Below are 24,119 nucleotides of genomic sequence, written 5' to 3'. Positions count from 1 at the left end.
TATATAATATTAGAGGTGAAGAAGAGAGGGCTGAACAAGCATCAGAGAGAGCTCAGGTTGGTGAGGTTGGCCATACAAAGCAGTACAAAAGATTTAATACTAAAACAACACACTGGCTTTTATAAACAGGAACTGGGGATAATGAGTAAGATCAGGGTTGACCTTGATTCGCCGTTCAATCTTAAGACAACATCTCCTGTCAAATCAGGTACATAAAAAGCAATTCAGAGCTGTTGATCTGGAATCTTAAGCTAATCATTCCATTTCTTAAAGCACCTTTATGTGATTTATTAATATCTGATTCAAATAAGAACGTGGCATACTGTAAATGAGCCCAACCCAAAGGAAAGCAGCTTTTAAGAGAAGACAAGGTAGCTTGGTTCTCTTCCAGCACTGAAATTCTGAAAAGGCTAGAGTAGAGAGGACTAAGTCTCCGAGAACAGTACCCGGCGGGAGCTACCTTCACAGTCATTTACTTCGCTGGTTACGTTCTAACCAATGGCTGTTCAACACTCAGAAAAATAAAAAGTATAAGTGAATATATTAATAGATAGTGCCCAGGATACTTGCAAGTATACAAGACCAGAATGGCATTAGCCCTGCATAACAGCAATAGATACTGATTCACGATCACAAACCTCACACTCAAGCATTATAAAATTGACACTGGACAAATCAGTGACTCAGAAGGATTCCCTTGACTAGGCCTTACCTCAAGATCCCGGTCATAGACCCTGTTTCTGGAGTTTTCACATCTATTCCGGGACTCGGGATACCTATTCCGATACTCAACACTCCTCCGATTACTGGCGCATGCTTGGCACCTGCCACAGCCACAGCCACAGCAGGTCCGACCCCCCATCGAGGTTCTGCGTGGGACCGGTCTTCAGATTTTCCTCAGGAGAGAATAATAAGTACTGCAGAAGAAGTGGAGTGGGGAAGTGGAGTCCAGAGCTACGGAAGCAGCCACATGGGGTTCCAGCTGGCCCAAATGCTCTCCGAGTGCAGCCAGAGGCCTCTGTTCTTAGTAAAAGAAGGGCTCCCCAGTGAGGGATTTCTGACTTACTATGATTAGGAAAAAACTCTTCATCAATTCAAAAGAACACAAACCCCCAGTTTTGCATCTCTCCAGCCAAAATGATGATATGATCCTCTCTCGATGTCCTCACGAAAACAAATAAGCATCACTGGCTCGCAACTCCTCTTTATTATGGGGATGATGTCACAAGAGCTTTAATTTCCCCCTCTACTGCATTAGCTGCTAGGAATTCAGCTTACAATTTGAGGATGTCAGAGACCAATAACAGTAATTACTACTTATACAGAGCTTTGTATATGCCCCAGGCTTTACAATCATCAACGATTCCTTACAGCAAGCTGGGCATGCTGGTCAGGGTATCACCACCCAGTGTTCTGGAAGCAAATGGATCTGTCTTGACTAGAGCTGAAAACAGAATCCCAAAGACTTGAAGTGTTTTCAGTCCTTGATGTTTGGAGTCTAAGACTGTTGTAAACATTTTAATAGCAAGTGCAAGAAATTTATTTGAACAAAGGGACAGAAAGACAGGCAGAAGCAGAACTGGAATGAATGGGAGGAAAGGTCTCTTCTGAGACCTTTATTTAACTCCATTGCATGAGTGACCAGAAAATATTTCACAAGTCCCACTCCTGATACCCCCTCTCCAGTAAGGGCAGAAAAGCCTTTCAGCTTTTCACTACTTAATAGCTCCTCCCACACAAAACCCCCATCCCCACAAACACAACAAATTCAAACCCTAATTGGATAACAGAACACTATCTTATTTAAAAAGAAGAAGAAAGATACACGAAGATTAAAATGTCCCCTACAAGAACACAATTTTTATCAATTCTGAATACCAGTGATTATTACTTTATCACAATATCTTCAGCAAGATAAACAATCCGATTCAAAAATGAGCAAAGATCATGAAAAGATAATTCACCAAAGGAATATAAATGGCCAATAAGCAAAAAAAGAGTTCAACCTCTTTTTTAATTGAAGAACTGCGAATTTAAACAATGAGATACCAACAGATTCGCAAAAAAAAAGACTGATTATAAACAACAGTTATAAAGTGGTAGAAAAATACGCACATTCATCCACTTTGGTTGGGAGATTAGGTTGATACAAGTTCTTTATGGGCAATTTGATAGCATCTGTAACATTTAAAAATAAGTGTGCTTTCAATTCAATAATTCTGTTTCTAGGGAATTTAGCCCACAGAAATACTGACCAAAAAAATCCCATAGAGACAGTATTGGTGACAGAAGAAAGAAAGTGCCTGGCTGACTTACTCAGTAGAACAGGAATGAAGCATGAGAGACTATGGACTATGAGAAACAAACTGAGGGACTCAGAGGGGAGGGGGGTGGGGGAATGGGATAGACCGGTGATGGGTAGTAAGGAGGGCACATATTGCATGGTGCACTGGGTGTTATACGCAACTAATGAATCATCGAGCCTTACATCGGAAACTGGGGATGTACTGTATGGTGACTAACATAATATAATAAAAAATCATTAAAAAAAAAAAAAAAGAACAGGCAACTCTTGATCTCAGGGTCATGAGTTTGAGCCCCACACTGGGGGTAGAGTTTACTTAAAAAAAAAAAAGTGGCAATAACTTAAATGTCCATAAATAAAGATTGGGAAACTACAAAACAGAACAACTATTATATTATGTATAGGAAATACTCTGTAGTAATTCAAAACAGGCATATTTATAGATATTAACTTGGAAAGATGATTCTAAAGATTGATAAGTAAAAAAACAAGTTAGAGAATTGTATGCAGTGTATTATCCCTTTCGGTAGGAAATGCACAAATGGACTACCTCTGTTTACATAAATGCATAAGAAAAAATTCTGAAAGGATACACACCAAACTAGTTAACTTTAAAGGTGATGAGACAATGTAAGTCTTTATTTTGTATGTTTCAGAATATTGGAAAGTCTTTGCAACGAGCAGATATAATATTTAGAAGAAAAATAATAAATATATTATCACACTTAAAAAAATACCCTGAAAACCCTCCCACAGTCAAAGCCTTCTAGTTTGGATTAATAGAGGAAATGCACTGGCTAATATATATTTATATGTTTATTTTTATATATGTAAATAAACAGCACCCACAGTCATGACCTCAAAGGAAGGCAACACATGTATTTGGAGTGAAAGAAAAACAAACCACTCACTGATTTCCTGTTGCATCCTGGTGACCATGATACCTTCAAATGCATGGTATCACAGGTTGATAGAGATAGCCTGATTTTTCCAAAGCCAGCTATGCGTAGGCAATCTTTTTCTTACATGGCCATTTAGCTTTGATGAGAAAAACAGCTGGTATACCATATCCTGCTGTTTGTAATGCCGTACTTAGGATATTGAGGCAACATTCTCCAGCCTATAGAATGCCCAAGCTGTGAAACCTCTGTAGGAAAGGCGGCTCTAGCTGTGCTCCATAATACCAGGCTTTTACAGGGGCAAAGACCTTGCTGTACCTTGATCTCTGTAACTCCACAGCACCGGTGCAAGAGGAGAAGGTGGAGGCACGCTCTGAAATGGCCACATTCTCTTTCTGCTGCCCACACATGGCTTAATACATGTGTACACATGTATTTGGTGAGCTTTCCTGCTCTACTTTTGAAAGCCTAAGTAAAAATGAAATTTGTACTGGAACCGAAATGCTGCACGTTGGCAATAGCATTGTTTCTTTTATTCTTTTAGGGTGAATATACTGCATTTCCTTTATGCAAACTGTATAGCTAACGTTCCAGCCACATAAATGCAGTCTGACCCTTGGGGCCTCCTAGTCCAGTAAGGAAGGAGACTTGTAAATTAGTACGGTAAGTGCTGAGTTCGGGGTACGTCCAAAGTGAATGGCAGCACAAAGAGGAAAATTAACAACTTTTCTGAGGCAGACATCACAAAGGAAGAGCTGTTTGAGCAAGACCCTAAAGGATGAGTAGACAAAATGAGGAAAGACTCTGTAGGCACCGGAAGAAATATTTGCAAAGTCAGTAGAATGGCCCACTAAGGACACGGGAGCAGTAGTCTCTCAGACAATGCAACCAGGACTGGTCTAGATTACAGCAAATCAGAGAATCATAAAAATTTCACATGCATACCTAAATCATTTTAACTTAACTTTAATCACAATATAATTTAAATCATACCTATTCATTCCTCTATCTTAAAATTTTTTTCAATATGCAATACCTTCACATAGCTCAAAATTCAAAATATGAGAAAGTATACAGCAAAAAGTCTCTCCCGACCATGTCCCCTATCTGCCATTTCCCCCACCCCATCACAGGTAATTAGTTTTGCATGTACCCTTCTATATTTCTTTAAAGGTTTTTAATTTATTTATTTGAGAAAGAGAGCGAGAGAGAGCACAAGTTGGGGGAGGGGGAGGCAGAACAGAGGGAGAGGGAGAAGTAGGCTCACTGCTGAGCAGGGAGCCCAACGTGGGGCTCGATCCCAGGATCCTGAAATCGTGATCTGAGCTGAAGACAAACGCTCAACTGACTGAGCCACCCAGGTGTCCCATATCCTTCTATATTTTCTTAATTAACCTATAAACAAAAACATTTATTCTGATCCCCTAACTTTTGCACAAAATGTGACACGCCGTACACATTGTTCTCTATCTTTAATTTTGTTTTCTAACAGTATATCTAGACTTTTAGATCAGTACCGATAGAACACAGAGAGACTGTTGCCACGCAGTTGGTCTGATAAGGGTGAGAGATTGAAGTTGGGCAGTAGACCTACCTGCATGGATAGGACAGGTCCCAGGGTAAGGTGAGGTGGAATGATAGTGAGATCTGGCTGGTGATGAAAGCAGACATTTGGGACAAGGAAGGCCCAAGGGCTCAGCAGTCTCTCTTCACAACACCAGATGGCACAGGTAATTTGAGGTAAAGGAAGGTGAAATGTAGCATTGGAATGGATGGATGATACTCATCAGTCCTTTAAGTAAGTCACTATTGGGATAGCCTAACCTTAATAAATGCCTCAGTCTCGGGATGAGAGTTGGAGGTTAGACTTCAGGATTTGGAAGGTCCTACTCTTTGCATGATGATTTTAGAACCGTCCTTGGTGAGATTAGCAGCCTGGGTGCCTTGAGACAAAATGTTCATGGACTGTGTTCTACGCCAAGGCAACAGTGGACGGAGACACCATCTGATGTTCTGTGGGATGAGGCCGGGTGGGGGTGGAGTGAACAAGTCTGAGGTCTCTCAAGTCCTTCATATTTTGAAGTCGTCTGGCCTAAGACATGAAGTAAGGCTGGGGATTGAGCATTCAGAGCAAAATCAGTGGACCCATGTGGAGCAGCTAGAGGGAGAGAGAGAGAGAGAGAAATTTGGGATGGCAGGGAAATGGGACATCCCCTCTCAAAGTGGTCAACCACCACAGAAAATGAAAGTGTTAGAAAATAGTTTTTTCTTCTTTTCTACCTCAACCGGTGCTTGTTAAATTGGATTGTTATACTTCTTGACTCAACTAGAATAACCAGGCTGGAAACGGGAAGATGCCCCACCTTAACAATTGTAAGATGAATTAGGCCGTAAAAAGCTGTGGAAAGGGATTGTGGTAGAGCCATCTCTGAGCCAGCTGAGACTAAGGCGGCTGCCTGTCTGTTTCAATGGTTTGGGAGCATCTCAATCTCGAAGAGTGAGATTAGAGATTTCCGGATGTTCTCTGAATGATGGGGCGGGAACATGGACAAGAATCAAAATCCATACAAGTGACTTCTGAAGGAACAACACTGATTTGACAAGACTTCTTCTCCTCTATAGATTATAGTTACCCTTTTTTTTTTGAGGGGGGCAGGGGCTTATTTTATCTTTTAAAAAGTACATATGCACACACACTTGTGGATAATGGGAAATAGAGGTTTTATCCAGGTCATCAAGAATGAAAGAATCCAAACGGTTAAAGCAAAATAGTTTTTTGCTTGAATTAATCAAATAACTGCTGTTCCTGTTTATTCCACTTTACTTGTTTGAACTTGGCTACAGAATGATTAAACTTTTACTTATAATCACTATAGTCACATGCAATTTTCTAGATCAAAATAAGTGATTGTAATTGAAAAGGGATTAAATGATTTTTGTACTAGAAATCATAGAAATTCTCATTAAGGTAATTGCCTTCTTGGAAGACGCTGATGTTAATTAACAATACACTTCTCAGCATCTTGTTCTATTCTTTTTTAAAGAAATGCTTTAATTAATAAAGAGTGTTCCTTCATGTCCCAGAAATACCTCCCTGTAGTGGAATTAAGATATTTTTACTTATGAAATAAATTAAGCAGAAAATATAACATAATAAATATAAGTACATAAATATAACAAAACACATACTAATCTACAATATTAATCCTCTCTTACCTGCAAAGAAAGAATTACTCAGCATGATTGTCACTTACATACAGAATATATGTTTTCATTTAGTGATACCACTTCCTTATGCTTTTCTCTAATATGAAAAAGTGGTCTGTTAGAAATAAACATTTTACATAAACATATCTTCTGCTCTAAAATGGACTAAAGATTTTATGTGGCCATTTAAAGGAAAGATTGTTTTGTACAAATAAATATAAAATCCCTGGTGATTTTTCCCATCTAAGATTTGAATTCTAGTAATAATCTCTTTTGATTTTTGTTATGCTTTTTTCCCCTACTTGATGTATGTATGTGTTTGAGAAGCAGTACTACCTTTGTAATTATAAATCCATATTTCCGTTTACACAAGCAGGTATAGTAAATGTCTTCTTATTTTAATTGAAGGATTCAATATAGTATTGTCATCTTTAAGGAATGTCTAAGGAATTTTAACAGCATGTTAAATAAACAAATGCAGTAACAAAATGTACAGAACAAATAGAATGAATAAATTCTGGTTGTTTGGGGAAAGGCAAATTGCTTAACTTTAATGCAAATAAAAATTTAAACACTCATTTGAATAAATACATATAACCAAGAAGGCTGGATCAACTCAGGAATCTTAAGAAGAATTTATGGCCTTTTGCCTGGGAAAGATGCCAAGGGTGGTCCTGATGAACCGGCCTAATAAATGCACTGATTCTCCAAGGAAGTGAGCAGGCTCATTGCAGAGCAGACTAAGAGAAGGGTGCTTCGGAAAGTGTGGGGCGTGCCTGGCACACAGGCACTCACAGTAGGTACGAACCACCCAGAATCTAAGCGGAGTTAACCTTTGTTTCCTAAGGACACTGGCCAGGCCAGTGTTGGGGGATGGCTTGCCCTTTGGAGAATGATCCACTGACTCCTCTCCACCATGATCTCGAGAGATGAAGTTGAGAACACATCAGCAGGGCAGAGAAAGTCTGTTCCACTGCTTCTCTTTTTCTTCCAGGCCTGGTAGACTATGCAGATGAGAAAGATCTAGAGAGCAGGAGCCCAGAGAGAGCAGGAGTAAGAGGGATGATGGAGGGGGAGAGAGGGCAGGGAGACGGAGGGAGAGGGCCGAAAGAGACAACAGGCAGACCCAGAGGTGGACCTTAGAGCCAGTCCCTCCTGTTGTGGGTGTTTGGCCATCTCTCAGGGGGAAGGTGTGATACGAGTAGAGAGCTTCAGGCACTGCCTGGCTGATCTCATCTCAGGTGACACTCGGAGATGATGTAGCCAGAATGACAGACTGCTTCTGTTTCCTTCTTCACCTTCTTGCCCTTCTCTACCCGCTCTGGCTCCCTGCTACACTGGGTTCCCAGTTCCCCTGTCTCTGGCTGCAAGCCTCCTTGTCTCTGCCCACTCTCACAGTCCTGAATGCTCTGGGTTGACCTTGGGGCCTCTCCCTGCGGGCTGCCCCATGCCCAGGGCTCCCTGACCATAGTCCAGGAGAGCAAGGAAGGGTTGAGAGACCATGCCCAGATAACATATCAGCACTGTGAAGAAGACAGGACTGCCTTTGGGCCGTGAACCACAGGAGAAGGGCCCTCCCCACACACCCTTCTCGCCATCCCTCTCAGGGGGTTTGTTTCGTGCCCCAGCTCTGAATGCTGCTGCCTATTGTTTCCTGGACTTGAGGAAACATCACAGGACAGTTAATGGCATGATACTTACACAATTATTTCTATTTTAAGTTATTAAAGGACACAAGTAAGAAACAACTTGAAACGCTAGCTAGGACCAGTGACTAGATTTATGAGGTTTTGCTTACAGTTATAAACTATTTCTTATAAAGAAAGAAGGACAAAATGTGAAAACAGTTTGAATATAAGTATAACATACAGGAAGCCAGGTTTTCTAATTTTTAAAATTTAAATTTGATTTTTTATTTTAACATTTTATAAAAGTTAATTTTATATGTCAGATACTTTGATTAATATAATGCTGCTTTGAGTTACAAAGTTTCTCTATTGAATTTCCCTACCTACCTTTTTTGTTTTAAATATTTCATTTATTTGAGAGAGAGAGCGAGAGAGCATGAGCCTGGGGAGGGGCAGAGGGAGAGGGAGAAGCAGACTCCCCGCTGAGAGGGAAGCCTGCCAGGCTCGGGGCTCGACCCAGGACCTTGGGGTCAAGACCTGAGCCAAAAGCAGACACTTGACCCACTGAGCCACCCAGGAGCCCCTCCCTCCCTACTTTTATCATGTTCCAATAAAATATAAAATATGAACTAACAATCTCATCATGTCTTTTTCTTTTTACTGCTTCCATCACTAAGTAATTTAAAAAAATTTTTTATTCTAAATTGTGGTAAAATACACATAAGATGAAATTTACCATCTTAATCATTGTAAGTATACTGTTCAGTAGCATGAAGTCTATTCACACTGTTGTGCAGCCCATCTCCAAAACTTCTCGTCTTGCACTAATAATTAACTTCTAGTATATAGCATTACTAAAGCAAATTTCTTGTTGGTGGGGGAGGATTTCTTTCATGACAAAATATCTTTCACTACTAACAGTCACTGATCTTACAGCAGTAGGTTGTAACAAGAAATGTATTGTACAACCTTCAAAGCCCGGCAGCTCCACCAGCTCTTGCACTATGACTAAAGACACCATTGTGCTTTCCTGCCGCAGACAAGTATGTGAGTAATATCCTTTTATGAGTGAATGAATGTGGTTAACATGCATACACTTCTCTATCTCCCACATTGGGGAAAGCTCCTTTTTTTTTTTTTAAGGCAATACAATTGAGTCAGGACTTTCTATGCAAACCTCTAGATATTAAGAAGCAGCTGCTGATATAATAACAACTCTAAAATCCTTGCAGTAGGAAGTAGTATAAATGTTTTTATGGGAATTCCAAATATTGATGTCCTATTTACTTTATATGCCTTTGAGTTAAAACACAGTCTGTACAGAAAGAAAAAAGGCAGGCAAAAGGCACTCCTGACAATGAGGAAGAACATCTGAAGGCAGCGTAGAGCAAAGATTCACGCTCACGCCTTGAGACTCATTATTTATTATCCTGGTGCTTTGATATACAATGCCCTTTTTACAACTTACATTCGTTGTAAGTATGTGCTTTTCAATCAGACAAGGGTTATTTTACCATGTTTTAGTTCACCAAAGTGTTTATTCCTGGGAGCCAAATACTGGAAATGAAGCATTACCTTTTTAAACATTCCAGGTTCCATAGGCAAAGGGCCAGGCACATCAGCGGTGGTGTGAAGGAGCTGGGATTCCCCACGATGCAATGCAAATCTCTGGCAGTCTGGAGCCACATGGCCTCCATCCCCTACCTCCAAAGCTCTGTAAAGAATGGAAACATAGTTATGTCAATCACCTATCAAGAACTCTGAAAACTCAAGAAACCCAAAGGCGCATTTCTGTTTGTATATTTCCAAGTAGCCAAGATAAGGAATCATTCTTCAAAACCTACATTTGGTACTCTCATACGCATTTAGGAATAAACCATGAGGACTTTGCCATGTGGCCAACAGAATTCTTTTAAACCCTATGCAGAAAAGAAATCAGAGCTAGATAGGTAGATAAATAACATTTATAGATAGGTTTGGGCAATCCAATTTCATTTTATGATTTCTTGGTTGCTCTACTGTCATTGCTCTTAAGAAGAGATATTTGTAAATTTTCTGAACATTGGAAATGAAGTAAGAACCAAATCCATTAGGAGAAGGATCTAGGCTATGCCAGGGAAAAGGAATCATTCCCAGGATTAGTAATATTTATTAGAGTTAAAAGAAATGGAAACCAATGAAGGCAGAGTGTTCTAGCCAACCTTGGTGGATTCCTACCCCAAACCATTTCCTTTATCCAAACTCCCAGACACCTCATCCCTCCCACACAAACATACTTTTCTTCATTAATAACCCTGATTTTGTTCAGATATCCATCCTCCGTGTGCCTCAGAGGAAGCCACTTCTGGCTTGGTAGTCCATTGTGATTGGTCTATCCCTGGTGTCCTGTTCCCCTCGCCAGTAACTGATTTAGGCTTATGCCCACATATCTCTCTTGCTGACATTATCCCATTGATTTATGTCTCTCTGACCCTCTAAATGGTTTGTACTTTGCCTGAGTTATCTGGTGCAAGTCTGGTCAATGAGATGTGAGGGAGTCTGCTGAAGGAATCAGTGGAAGATCTTTCTCTTAAAAGAAGGTTTACAGAAAAAACGAGTTCTTCCTTGTAGGCCAGTGTCATACCTGCATATGATGAATGTGACAGCCATCTTGGAACCATGAGTGGCATTAGCCAAAGGAGAACAGATGGAGCAGAAAGTGGACAGAAATATGAGAGCTTGAATCTTCGAATATATTGTTGAGCAATTGGATTAACCAATCCTAGACCTACCCTAGCTCTAGAGTTCTTGTTACGGTGCATAATAAATGCTCTATTCTTTGAGCCATTTTGAGTTGGCTGTTCTCTGTTGCCTGCAGTTGAGCATCCTAAGAGATAGAATTGTTGATACATTTCTTAACTGTATAATTAAGGCTGGAATAAAGTACTGGAGCAGGAGAAGGTCTTTGAGTGAAGAATGCTAATGAAGTGGGAAGAGAACTAAAAATCCAAGGCTCTAATAATTCACAGAAGAAACAGAAGGTAGGTTTAGTTTCTCAATGGCCAGAGGAAGCAGGGGGGGACTACTATAGATAGTCCAGGAATGGTGCTTGCTTTGCCCATAATTCTGAAACAGGAAATTCTGGGTGTTTGTGGCATGGCGAATAACCTCTCACCTGCCTTTGAGAGGAGGAGGCAGATGACGTGTTGGCTGACTTCTCTCTCCTCCTGACCCAGATACAGGCAGCATGTCTGTGCACCTGGTCACAGGTGCCATTATTTCAAACTTGGCCCCAGGTCTCAGTTGGGGAGATAAAGAAGGCCACGCGATGTGTGGGCTGGGAGGGCTTCATAAGTAGAGCTCAACTTCAGGACAACTTCTCACCCAACCCCAGATGCCCAGGCCACCCCACGAGCATTTCTAGTTCCTCTCTAGAGTGTCAGACGCGGAACTTGTACACACAGCAAACTTATTATACAAGTTTGTCTGCTGAAACCAATCTTCACAGTATATTACACGGATATAATAGACCCAGAATCATGCTGGAGGGTCCCTAGGCCATGTGGTTAATTTTTTAACAACACTTAGCTTCATTCTTTCAGCAAGCATTTTTACATCTCTCTGTGTGTCGTGTGTCGAGGTACACAGATGGACAAACCCGCCCTCTGCCCTCAAGCGTATTAAGGCCTAGTGGACATAAGGGCTCTTAAGGGGGCACTATTATTCTGAATAATAGTTATACACGGAGCGAGACGAGATAAATCTCCCTGGCCTACAAGCCAACCTTAGTAAGTGATGTTTGTAAAGGGAAAGGCCAATAGGAAAGTTGGTTAATTTTTCTTTTCCAAAGGGTAAATTTTAGTTTAACTCCCAGGAAGGCCACAGGTAGTCCTAAGAAAGGCTGAGCTTGGCTCTCTGGTGAGAAAGGGAAGATTTGTAAATGGAAGTACAGTTTTCTTTGTGAATAGTCACTACTGGTCTCTTATGAAGGACACGATCTCTTCAGTTAAAAAAAAAAAAAAAAAGATAAAATAAAATAAAATCCCCTAAACACTATCATACTGATCTGGAGTTTTAGCACGGGATAATGTATTAATTTGCTAATTATAATCTGTGCTTCCCTTATTTTAGCACAGCTCTGTTGCCAGAAATGAAAGAGTTTCAGTGTTAACTCCTTCACTTAACTCAGACTCATTAGTAAGTGGAACATTGGCCAGCTCATCCAATTACTGTTTCCTTTTTATTTGGCTTGGTTTTAAAAACCAGATTGCCCTTTTCCCTGGAGATGAAGCTGGTAGAACATCAAGAATGGCAAGATTGTCTACCCTTTCTTAAGTTAAAAGCCACAGTGCTATTTCCAGACAAATCCAAGCTTTGTGTGCTTGAAGCTTATATAATTGGGGGGGGGGCTCTTTAAGAAAAAGAAAACAAGATATCTTTTTCAACCTTTATAACATTAGGACCTCTCCTAAAGCTTTGGGAGTGGCCCTTGAAGCATAAGCCTCATTTGCTTCCTATGAATCTGCTTCAGGTTTTCCTAATTTGGTCTATTTCATCAAGTTGCCCCTCAAGCATTTTAATACCTGTAGCCCAATATAAAGCAAGTTAAATGAGTTTCTTTATCTGACAATTCTTTTTCTTCTTTTTTAAAAGTAGGCTCTACACCCAACGTGGAGCTTGAACTCACGACCCCGAGATGAAGAGTCTATGCTCTAGAGACAGAGCCAGCCAGGCGCCCCTCTTTATCTAGTAATTCTTGCTTCAGAGATAATGTACGGGTAAAATAATAAAAACGTGACACAAAAGGTGTAGGTCTAACGGCAGGGTACAAACTGGTGCTGTACCGCCATCTATTGTCTACTCAAAGAACTCTTCATGTGTTCTCATGTGCCTTGGAACTGGGATTTCGAAGTTCCTGAAGGGGCTTCCCGCTGCATTGAATTACTTCCTCATGAGAGCTTAAAACACCAGGTATTAGAACCACTCTTCTGAATCAAGGCAGTGGCTGTACAGCTATGTAAGTTTCCTGGCCATGAAGAAAGAAGAAAACTTTTAATTCGCTAACAAGCTAACAGTATATGTAGTATTTTTCTGCTGCGACCTCTAAATGGTAGAGAGCTACCATTTCCTGAGCAACTCAGATTGTGGACACACACCATCAGAACATTCTAGACTTGGAAAGGTCCTCGAGATTACCTGGCGCAGTCCCCTCACTGCAGATTTGAAGAGACAACGGCTCTGAGAAACCATGAGGCTGACAGAACTGGGGGCCTGCTGATGCCCCAGGTACACGGAACCGAAGTCTGACTTCTATGCCAAGGCTCGCCAAGAGGCAAATAATGACGGTGTCACCATAAGGCCACGTAAATCTGTCCTAACTCCAGAAAACAAACAAACAAAATACCACATTTATTTACCTTGGAAACCAAGGGTTTTAGCTTTACAGAATGGGTGTTTCTTTCGGAAGCAATGTCATAGTCGGACTTCTATTTTTCTCAGCTGAATAGGAGATGAAATAGAGCTGTGACACACACAGATTTCAGGTCATACCAACCCCGCCATTAGCATGTCACCTTGGCGAGTTACACAACTTCTCTGAGCCTCAGCTCCCTCATCTGCAAAATAGGGATCATAACCAGACTGTCGTGAGAATTGAATTAGCTGATGCTCATTGAAATTAGCTAATGCTCATTAGCTTAGTACTAGCACATAGTAGGTGCTCAGTAAGTACGAGTTATTTTAATTCTGCATGCGAATGTCAGTTAACGTTTCCTGCATAACAGCTTACTAGGCGTTTGAGCTGGCGTATTTATCAGGCTCAACTGTGAAATGATATAGAAACAAGAATGGCAGAGATGGGAGTACAGAACCCACCTGACTCCCAGTTCAGAGACTAATTTCAAATTCTCTGCAGATGAGTTTCATGATCACAGTTGGCTGGAGATAGAAATCTAACTTTCTATATTCATTCAAGTTTTAAAAATCCAAAACATCCTCGGAGTTTTAGCTACGTAAAGATTACTCTGACATTAATAGAAGCATTGAGCACCGGCAAATGGTAATAGCTTTAACGCAGAAACTCTGCCATCTACTGGTTGCAAAGATCATCCGTCTACTCATCATTTTTTTTGTTTTTTTTTTTAATGTTTCTATAAAAAGTAACACTCTCTGGTCCAGTCAGCCTTCATCCTCCTGGGACCCTCAATGTTTTAAATGGCAGCTTGAAGGCTGGGGGCCATCTCCCAATGTGCTGTGCGGGGCGGAATGTCCAAGTTCCCCTCATATCTGACCCCTGGAATGCAGATCATCTTCTCTCCGACAAAGCCTGGGGATCTTTGCCATGATCATTCCATTGTGTGAAGTCTAGGCTCTGGGTACTACAGAGTGTGTGAAATTGAATCAAGCTATCTCAGAACCAATAATATGCAAATTTTGGTCATCTGGGATCACTCTCCACGATCAAGAAACTATGAAGCCAACCCAGAGCCAGGCTGGGCTCAACAAAGTTTGGCTTCATTATTGGTGTTCCCAGAGGAAGGAAGGATCTCATTCTGGGCAAGAGCAAAGAGGATGAGGGACCAAAACAACCTGGGGAATAACTGTCCCAAACGCCAGGAGAACTGACAAACCGAGGTCTGTGTCTCAAGGAGGGGCTAACGTTCAGTAGGAGACTCATGTTTCATGCATGATTGGACATTCACTCACTTGGAAGAACCAAAGATGATGGCATTTTTTCAATTTCTCTTCAAAACATTCAAGCTGGACAATTTCATTGTTAAAATATAAAAGAAATTTTCTTGATTGCTGGTATTTTCCTTTTGAGGCTACTCAAGTTCCTATAACCTAATGGCAGAGAAGAGCAAATGTAGCTTTTCTATTGACGGCATATCTAATCCCCAAAGAAAGACTGTCTAATGACCTTCCCAAGCTCATAAATAACAAATTAATAATGCAAGAGAGAGTTTTTAAAATTGCTATCCTTTGCAACACAAAACAAAGCTAGCGGTGATTATATTACCGTGGGGCAGGCAAGAAGCAAGAAGAAAATGATTATAGGTACGAGTGTAGAAAACCGACCCTAAATCACCATGGACAACCCTGGGGAGTCATCCCTGGGCTCTCCTGCTCCCATCACCCCACCTCTGGTCACTGGTCAAGTGCTCCTTTGTTACCACACCTGAGCTTGCTTTGAGAGACACTAAAGCCTCAGCCACATAAGAACTCTTTGTCAGACACATTGCAGGGAAGCTGAGAAGGGTGTTAGCCACCATCTTACTTAATAGTCTCTATGGGGCCAGAAAGGAGAAATTCCTCTCCTTCTTAAGTGCCAAAAAAAGCTTTTCTTTTCCTCACTTGCTGTCTTTCAGACAATGAGGACTGTGTATCTGATCGTGAATCAATTTTAGTAATGATACAGAACTTTGTGAATGCATAATTCTGTTAAGTAATTGTCTTTCTGGTCTTATCACACTATTATTTTATACCACATTATATATTTTAGTTTTCTAATCTTCACCTTTACATTGTTAATTGGATATAAACTGTAAATCCTTTGGAGGAAGAAGTGATGGGGTAGAAATACATGAAACCCTCGTCCATTCAATTGACCATTATCCTAGTCCCAAACTTCATTATCTTTTCAGTTTCGAGAGTTTTCCAGCTATCCTCTGCTACCTCCTCTCTTCTGAATCCTCCAACCCGCTCTAACATCACAAACAGATTGATCTTTCTAGTGTATTCTCTTATTTGAAAGCCATTAGATGGTTGGGCACTGGGTATAGAATAAATAGTCCAGCCTGGAAGCTCTTCCATCTTCTGGACCCAGTCTACCTTTTCAAACAAAGCTCCCTTAAACACCCTACATTACAGGCAATTTTGCTATACTGGCTCTCGTTATAATCATTGATGGCTCTTGCTCTCACAGAGTAAGTTCTTTTATCTCAGAGAGCAAGCTCCTTAGGGAGCTCGTGTGTATGATTCTCTCTGTTTTTGCCATGGCATGTAACCACATCTGTCACATCACAGATGTTCAGTCAGGGTTTACTGGGTGAGGGAATACAAAGCCCTTTCCGCAAAGATGGTTTGACTCATGAGGACAGCAGCTGGTTGCGGAGCCAGTGCTGTTGATGACTATTTCAAACAACGTCAGTATAAAGCTTTGGTTCAAAAGCACCTCTTCCTACCCATGATAGTTGCAGCTAGGCTGGTCCATCTGTTGTTATTTTCCAGAAGTCTACGGTGATGTCACACCCTTCGAAGTTGACTTTACAGCACCTTTAGTGTGTATCACCTGCTTCCTTTGTTTACCTTTGCCACACCTTGGCTCAGTAATCCAAAATGACTCTGTGCCGACCACAATTAGTAAGAATTCATGAAACTCTAGGGTCCCTAAAGAACCTGCACCAAACTTGTGTGCCTAAGTTAGCCCTTCCAGGCACTCGAAGAATTATCTTCACCAAACTTGAGCTTTGATAATAATTGCATTGCTGCAAGCATTATTACTTTATAACGACGTGAGAAGCAAAAAGTTTCAAGATAAATTTGTAATTATGCAAAAAAATTGTGTAATTGTTCCTTGTATCAAAAATGTTCAGCATTTACTATATTTCCTGAACTCACAGATATCTACTTTCCAACAAATTAGGTACTCTCCGTATTCTCAGAGCTATAATTCAGAGATTTAAAGGTTCTACTCAATATATTCTTACTATACAGTGGTCTATAAATCATATAAACCTAGAAGTGAGGATTGAGCCTTTAAATGTTACTTGCAAGACATATAAAACATTTTCACACACAATGTAGCACTTATAGTAAATGCCCTTTGACGATAGTAGGAAACTAAAGAAATTGTTTTAAAATATAAGAATGAGTCTTTCTTTTTTTTTTTTTTTACCTTTTCAAGATAATTCTTATGGATGTTAGTTTTTACATTAGTTTCCAATTTCATCTGTCAATCTCATCATGTTTGACTTCCTCAGTTTCCAAATACCTGGCAGGTGTTCAATGATTAATATAAAATGATCAGTAATTAGTATATAATTGCCTGAATTAATCCTTGACTTCCCCCATCCACCTGCACCAGACAGGCTAACTTGGTAAGAGACCAGAGTTGCTTAAGGGTCTCCTAGATACGGCCTCTGGTAGTGACTAGAACTGTCATCATTTACTTAACGATCAATTCAATTAGTATCTTTAACTGGTGCTAATGTTATAAAAGAAAACTCTAATTAAAAATCATTTCTAACAAGAAGTAATAATGCAAAACATATTACGGACACATCAGAAATACAGATTTGCTTACTGACGACAATGAGAAGCTGAATCTGAGAATAGACTGATATTTATACTCTTAGCTCCCATGAATTGAATTCCTCTGTGGTGTAAGAAGTTGTCACTGCTCTCTATCTAGCTTAATAAATTTGTCTTTACAGAGATGCTAGTAACAAGCTCCGAATTCCCCTCTTAGGAGTAACCCACTGCCTCTCCAACCGTTCTTCCCTCAGTTGTGGTCAGAGAGATTTGTTTGCTCTTCCCTTATGCACAACTGGTTTCATTATTTATTTTTTGCTCAGGTTTCCTATTAATTCTTTCCCTTCTCTTCTTGGCAGTCTCTGGCTATCGAATTCTATTAAGTCTAATTTCAAAATTCATTTCCTCCAGTACACTACATTATAATGAATCTTGTGTTTCTTTCCCCCGTAGGTATCCAGTTTGTACTAAAGGAAATCCCAACTGACCGAAGGGTTGTATTACAAAACTTTTTTAAAGGTAACTGACTTACTATCTTATAAATACAGTATTATAAATGGTAGTTTAATTCCCAGATAAGCTACATGACAAGTCGATTTCATGTAGCTAAAATGGTACACCAGAGCAGAAAGAAAGAAAGAAAGAAAGAAAGAAAGAAAGAAAGAAAGAAAGAAAGAAAGAAAGAGAAATTGCTAATATGAATTATAGAATTATTGATATTGGTTTAAAAAAACAAGAAAGCAAAAAAACAGCCTTAGAAATAGTATTTCTTGGGGTGCCTGGGTGGCTCAGTCGGTTAAGCGTCTGCCTTCGGCTCAGGTCATGATCCCTGGGTCCTGCCATTGAGTCCCACATCGGTCTCCCTGGGGAGTTTGCTTCTCCCTTTGCTTCTCCCTCTGCCCCTCCCTCCCTGCTCTGCGCACGCATGCACGCACGCGTGCGCGCGCTCTCTCTCTCTCAAATAAATAAACTCTTAAAAAAAAAAAAGAAACAGTATTTCTTTCTCTCAAGTACAGATTATTTTCTTTTTGGGATAGGGATTATTGAGAAAAAGCACATTCAACTAAAAAGAGTTAATGGTTAGAGAACTTTTCAGAGATTATAAAGTGACTTTATAGGGCTTTTTTATTGTTACCAGATCTAGACTATTACTGTTTCACAACAAAATTTATAGTTTTCTCTTTTCCTCATATGAATATATCACTAACTTTGCTCTTGGGCCTTACAGCCATCAACTACGCGACCATGCTTCACAGTAGAATGAAAGAGACAGAAAGAATACAAAGAAAAAAGGAAGGACGGGAAGTGAGGGAGAAGGGAGAGATTTTCCTTTGGCCAAGAGCAGAGAGGAAGAGGAAAGTATTCCAAATAAAGCGAGGATACGCTTAGGAGGAAAGAAAATCCCCACACGTGGAAGTAATGTCGCCAAGGGGGGGGGGGGCAGGCAGAAGCAAAGAGGCGGCCCTGCGCGCGCGCAAACGTGCAGTGCTCCAAGGGAAACGCCGCGGGCCCGCGCTTCCTGGGCTCAGGACGGGCCTCCGGGCACAGCAGCGCCGCACGGAAAGGACGTGCAAAGTTCAGGTGTGTGACAGTAACTGGTTGTGAACTTTTAGGCTGAATGCTGTGAAGTAACATATTTATAGGTCAAAACCAGTCAAATAAGGTCCAACCTAGCATTATTTGTTAAGTGTTCGTATCGGCCTTTCTGTGAATATGCATTATTTCTTCATTTCAGTTACGGGCTTTTTAGGAGCTTTTTAGACCCCATTGTCTTCTAGACCTATAACCTGTACTCAGTTACTCAGTGGGTATAAAATAAATGCCTCTTTTAAAAAAAGATTTATTTATGTATTTTAGAGAGAGAGAGAGAGCACACAAGTGGGAGGGGCAGTGGGAGGGGGAGAGAGAGAATCTCAAGCAGGCTCTACACCCAGTGCAGAGCCCGACTTGGGGCTCGATCCCATGACCCTGAGATCACCACCTGAGTCAAAACCAAGAGTTGGACACTCAACTGAGTGTGCCAGCCAGGCACCCCCCCTCCCCCCGCACACCTTTTTTTTTTTTTTTTGATCGGGGATGACATAAAACAAGTTTTTGCTTGTGGCACTGACTGATCGAGGACCCAGGCTTCTAGCACTGAGAAAGAGTTGAATCACTAAACCACAAAGCCTTCTACTCCAAGAAAGTATTTATTTTGTTTAATAGAATTTTAAAGCAGGGAGTGTCATCTCACAGGTAGAATGAGGATATGTGTTTCAACAAGCTGTGTGCACCTAGGAGACCTTTACTTCTGCACTCGGGATCAACGTAGGAACTCTCACAATACTTGTGGATATCAGGCACAAGCTAACAGAAGAAAGAACAACTATATTCTTTTTCTTCATTTAAAAATATTTTCATACTGCTTTTAATAAAAAATTTTTAAATATTGCCAATATTTCAAAAAGGAAATAAACTTGTGTTTTATAAACCAGATAGTGGGACATACCACACATTTCTCAAAAATGAGCAATTCATAAAATTAATCAATAGATATATAAATTTCATTAAGATTTTTTTATTTGCCATATTACTTATAATGGAAGAAAAAGGCTATGGGCATTTTTTCAGCTTCTACACTCACTTTTTACTAAAAAGAATCAAAATGTTATTAGCAAAATTAATTCCCCAATCTGTCATCCTTTCTTCCCTTTAAAATAATAGAATCTTAGGGTTTCCCTCTATTTAGGAAATAGTCAAAGTGAAATATTTTCTCTCTCTCCCAAATTTAGCAGTTACAACTCATGTCACTGGATTTCAAATATGAGAAAATCATATAATTGCAATTACCATTAATTTATATAATGTATTTTCTGAAAACCAAAAAGATTTGATGTTGAACCATCACCTGAATCATTCCAATGGGTTACTCATTTTTTCAATGATTTTATTTATTTAAGAGAGAGAGAGAGTGAGTGCAGGCACAAGCAGAGGGAGGGGCAAAGGGAGAAGCAGACTCCCAGCTGAGCAGGGAGCCTGATGCGGGGCTGGATCCCAGGACCCTGAGATCACGACCTGAGCCAAAGTCAGAAGCTTAACTGACTGAGCCATCCAGGCGTCCCTGGATTACTCATTTTATCCTTTCACTTAACCATCAACTAGTTTATATGTGTTACTAATAGAAAAGGAAGATACTGATCAACCTAACTAAACACTTGGATTCTCCACTTCAAATGCAAACAAGTTCCTGAGAAAGCAAAACACATATGGATTTACTATGTATCTGGTTATAGGACCAGCGATAGGCACAGGTGTGGGATCTGACGTTGTTTCCATACGCCTCCCACACCCTGACTCTCCGTGTTTTCTCCCTTTGCCTCCTCACAGAGAATCCCAGGATTTTCTTGTGGTTGCATATCAACTGTTAAACAGAGACGTGATCTAATAAAACTAAATAATGGGAGAGAACTATTCACTTACTATGTGTACTGGGATCAATAACATCCCCCCAACATTCACGTTCCCTACAACCTCAGAATGTATCCTTATTTGAAATAGGGTCTTTGCAGGTGTAACTGCAGTTAAATTCAGATGAAGTTATACTGGATTCAGGTGGGCCTTAATCCAATGACTGGTGTCCTTATAAGAAGAGGGAAATCTGGACACAAAGACTCAGATACACGCAGATACAGAGGGAAGAAGGCTGTGGGATGGTGGAGCCAGGGACTGGAGGGACACAGCTGCCAGCCAACAAACAAAAGGATTGCTGGCAGCAGCCAGGAGCTGGGAAGAGGCAGGGAAGGATCTTCCCTGGAGCCATCAGAGGGAGGATGGACGCCAAGCCTCCAGAACGGTGAGAGAATACATTTCTGTTGTTTCCAGACACAACATGGTGGTACTTTGGTACGGCAACCACAGGAGACTAACACACTCTGGTATCTGCTGAGGTGAATGTGCATGTTTCAGAAAGTCCTCTGGGAGAGGGCAGTGTTTAATGCAAAGAGAAGAAATAGCAGGAATATCTGGCATCAACAAAAACTCAGAGAAGACATCTTTAGGGAAGTGAGCCTTCTGAGTATCTTTTAAATGAAACCCAGAATGTGCCAGCCTCCTCCAAGGAGGTATGGGCCCAGGCTAGTCTGAGTGGAGTTGCTAGTATTACTAAGCCTTGTGGAGGGAAGAAAGAGAAATGAAAAGAATGCAGGCACTTTGCCACCCAGGGCACTCCAAAGACACCAAAAGTCCTAAAATGAAAAATGCTGCCTCAGGTAATAAGAAACCCTGAAGTAAAGCCAAGAACAGTGGGAGACCTAAGGAGGGGCCTGTGAGTTAAAGAGGACTGTATGTGTCTATACCATGCATTCCTTTAGGTCCTGGCAAAGTTATATCAAAATTAACTCCAGGTGGCTGAAAGAATTAAATGGAAAAACATCCAATCACTAAGAAGTTAGAAGGCCTAGTAAGGCATGGTCGAAGATAATATAGGATGGGAAACGATTTCTTAAGATTAAAAGCAATGGAAGAAATAAAAAAGAAAAATACTGGTAATTTTACTAGGCAAAATTTTAAATTTTTCATACTTTGTTTTAAATAAAAGGCAATGACAAGCCAAGAAAATATTTTTGACAAAAACATCCAGCAATTGCTTAAGAGCCATACTGGATAAAGAAACCATAGAAATATATAAGAAAAATATTAGCAAACCCAGTAAAATGGTCAAGGAAAATGAATAATTTTTAAAGGAAGAAAGCAAAGGTTAACGAATGTATTTTCCCAACCTCATTAGTAACAAAAATATGCAAATTAAAGTAACAATAGATATAATTTTAAAATTAATAATGCTCAATGCTTTTACATTCTACTGGGGGATATATTAATTGCTATAGCCTTTTAGTAAGCGATTTATTAGTACTCATCAAGAGACAAAAATGTTAATATACCTACACCTATGATTCTACTCCTACAAAATGTTTATAAGGAAATAATCAAAGACGTCTTCAAAGAGTTATTTACAAGATGTTTATGGCAATGTTATGACAACAAATTTTCAAGCAACTCAACTAATTTGGGTAATAATTTACTAAGATATGGAACATCCGCTTTGTAGAGTGCCATTTATCCTCTGGATCATTGAGTAAAGCCTATGATACAATGGCAGGTTGAAAAGTAGGATAAGGGCGCCTGGGTGGCTCAGTTGGTTAAGCGTCTGCCTTTGGCTCAGGTCATGATCTCAGGGTCTTGGGATCGAGCCCCATGTCAGTCTCCCTGCTCAGCGGGGAGTCTGCTTCTCTCTCTACATCTGTCTCTCCCCCCAGCTCATGCTCTCTCTCTCTCTCCCTCACTCTCTTTTAAATAAGTAAAATCTTAAATAAAAAAATAAAGAAAAGTGGATAAAAAATTGTATATCAACTATGTTACATATCCAAGAACATATGGAAAGGAAGTAGACTAAAATCTTAATAGGGGTCATTTCTAGCTAGTTGGATTATGAATAATTTATATTCTTTTCTGTATTTTCCACAACTGTTATACATTTTCTTATAATGAAAAAATTAACAAAAAAAAAAGTTGTAAAACTCTTAATAGGCTCCTCAGGGAAGTCTAAATAATAAGGATTTTTGAGTGGCAGTAGCAGAAGGTAAAACCCAGATGATGGAACAGAACTTTTAACATAATCTAATAAAATATTAATGCACAGATTTTTACCTGCCAGTCTCAATTTCTTTTTCCCAATTCCCTAGGCCAATAATTCCCAACCTAGATTTTAGAACACCCCACTTTATTGTCAATTATCTCATGAGATTCACATTTTTTTTCTTGGATATTTTCCAAGACACCACTTGTTTTAAAAATTTGGAAGGAAAAAAAAATACTTGCAGGGAACTTCACTCTGTTTAAGGCACTCAACATCTGTTTTGACGTCTGTCAGAGAATTAAAAAGCAATCACTGAGGGGCGCCTGGGTGGCTCAGTCGTTAAGTGTCTGCCTTCGGCTCAGGGTGTGATCCCGGCGTTCTGGGATTGAGCCCCACATCAGGCTCCTCTGCTGGAAGCCTGCTTCTTCCTCTCCCACTCCCCCTGCTTGTGTTCCCTCTCTCATTGGCTGTCTCTATATCTGTCAAATGAATAAATAAAAATCTTTAAAAAAATAAAATAAAATAAAAAGCAATCATTGAAAGGTAATTCTGCAGGAGTGGCAGCTAGATTGGGGCAGGGGACAGGAGAGCACAGAAGTTGACAAGGGAATGATTTTGTCTTGTTGCCTACTGTGCATGATTTCAAAAATCATTTATTCCACTTCAACAAGGGAATAGGATGCAAATAACTAAAGGGTAGCCTGATTCCATTCATTGTTTCATTATTCAGTGTTCAGTGTCTTTTTCTACCTCCTGTAGCTCCTTTTTATTACCTACACACATTTTATAGAACAAATCAGTAAACCCATAAAATGAAACTGATAGAGAAACTGGTAGAGAAAAGTAAGTCTTTTATCTTTTACACTGATTCTAGATGGAAGCTTCTGACTTAGTATTCTATAGTTTTCTTTTTAGATCAGGGGTTAGCAAGTTATGGCCTCTAAGCCAAATCTGGCCCAGAACTTGTTTTTATAAATAAAGTTTTATTGGAACAACCACATGGTAACTGTAATACAGAAGTCTCTATGGCTGCTTTAGTGCTACAATGGCCGAATTAAACAGCTGCAACAGAGACTGGATGGTTGGCAGTGCCTAAAATACTTACTATCTGCCCTTTACAGACAAAATTTGCTGACCTCTGTTTGGATTATAAATTCCTACAAGCTTGCTTGGCAGGGTGTCGTCGTCGTCTTCTTCTTCTTCTTCTTCTTCTTCTTCTTCTTCTTCTTCTTCTT

The 24,119-nt window shown here is 40.1% G+C and overlaps 1 protein-coding gene across 1 annotated transcript in view; it reads right to left on the bottom strand.

Moving 5' to 3' along the window:
* CRYBG1 (crystallin beta-gamma domain containing 1) overlaps nucleotides 1–24,119 on the bottom strand; it is a 188,956-nt gene that overhangs the window by 100,767 nt on the left and 64,070 nt on the right. The window contains exon 2 of the mRNA XM_045806962.2: nucleotides 9,615–9,753. Coding sequence (XP_045662918.2) covers nucleotides 9,615–9,753 — 139 coding nt within the window. The remainder of the gene's footprint in view (nucleotides 1–9,614; nucleotides 9,754–24,119) is intronic.

Source organism: Ursus americanus, chromosome 11 (assembly GCF_024610735.1).
Source record: "Ursus americanus isolate L20-20 chromosome 11, mUrsAme1.1.p, whole genome shotgun sequence".
In the NCBI taxonomy this organism is placed as follows: Eukaryota; Metazoa; Chordata; class Mammalia; order Carnivora; family Ursidae; genus Ursus; species Ursus americanus.
This window is presented reverse-complemented; position numbering and strand designations above follow the sequence as displayed.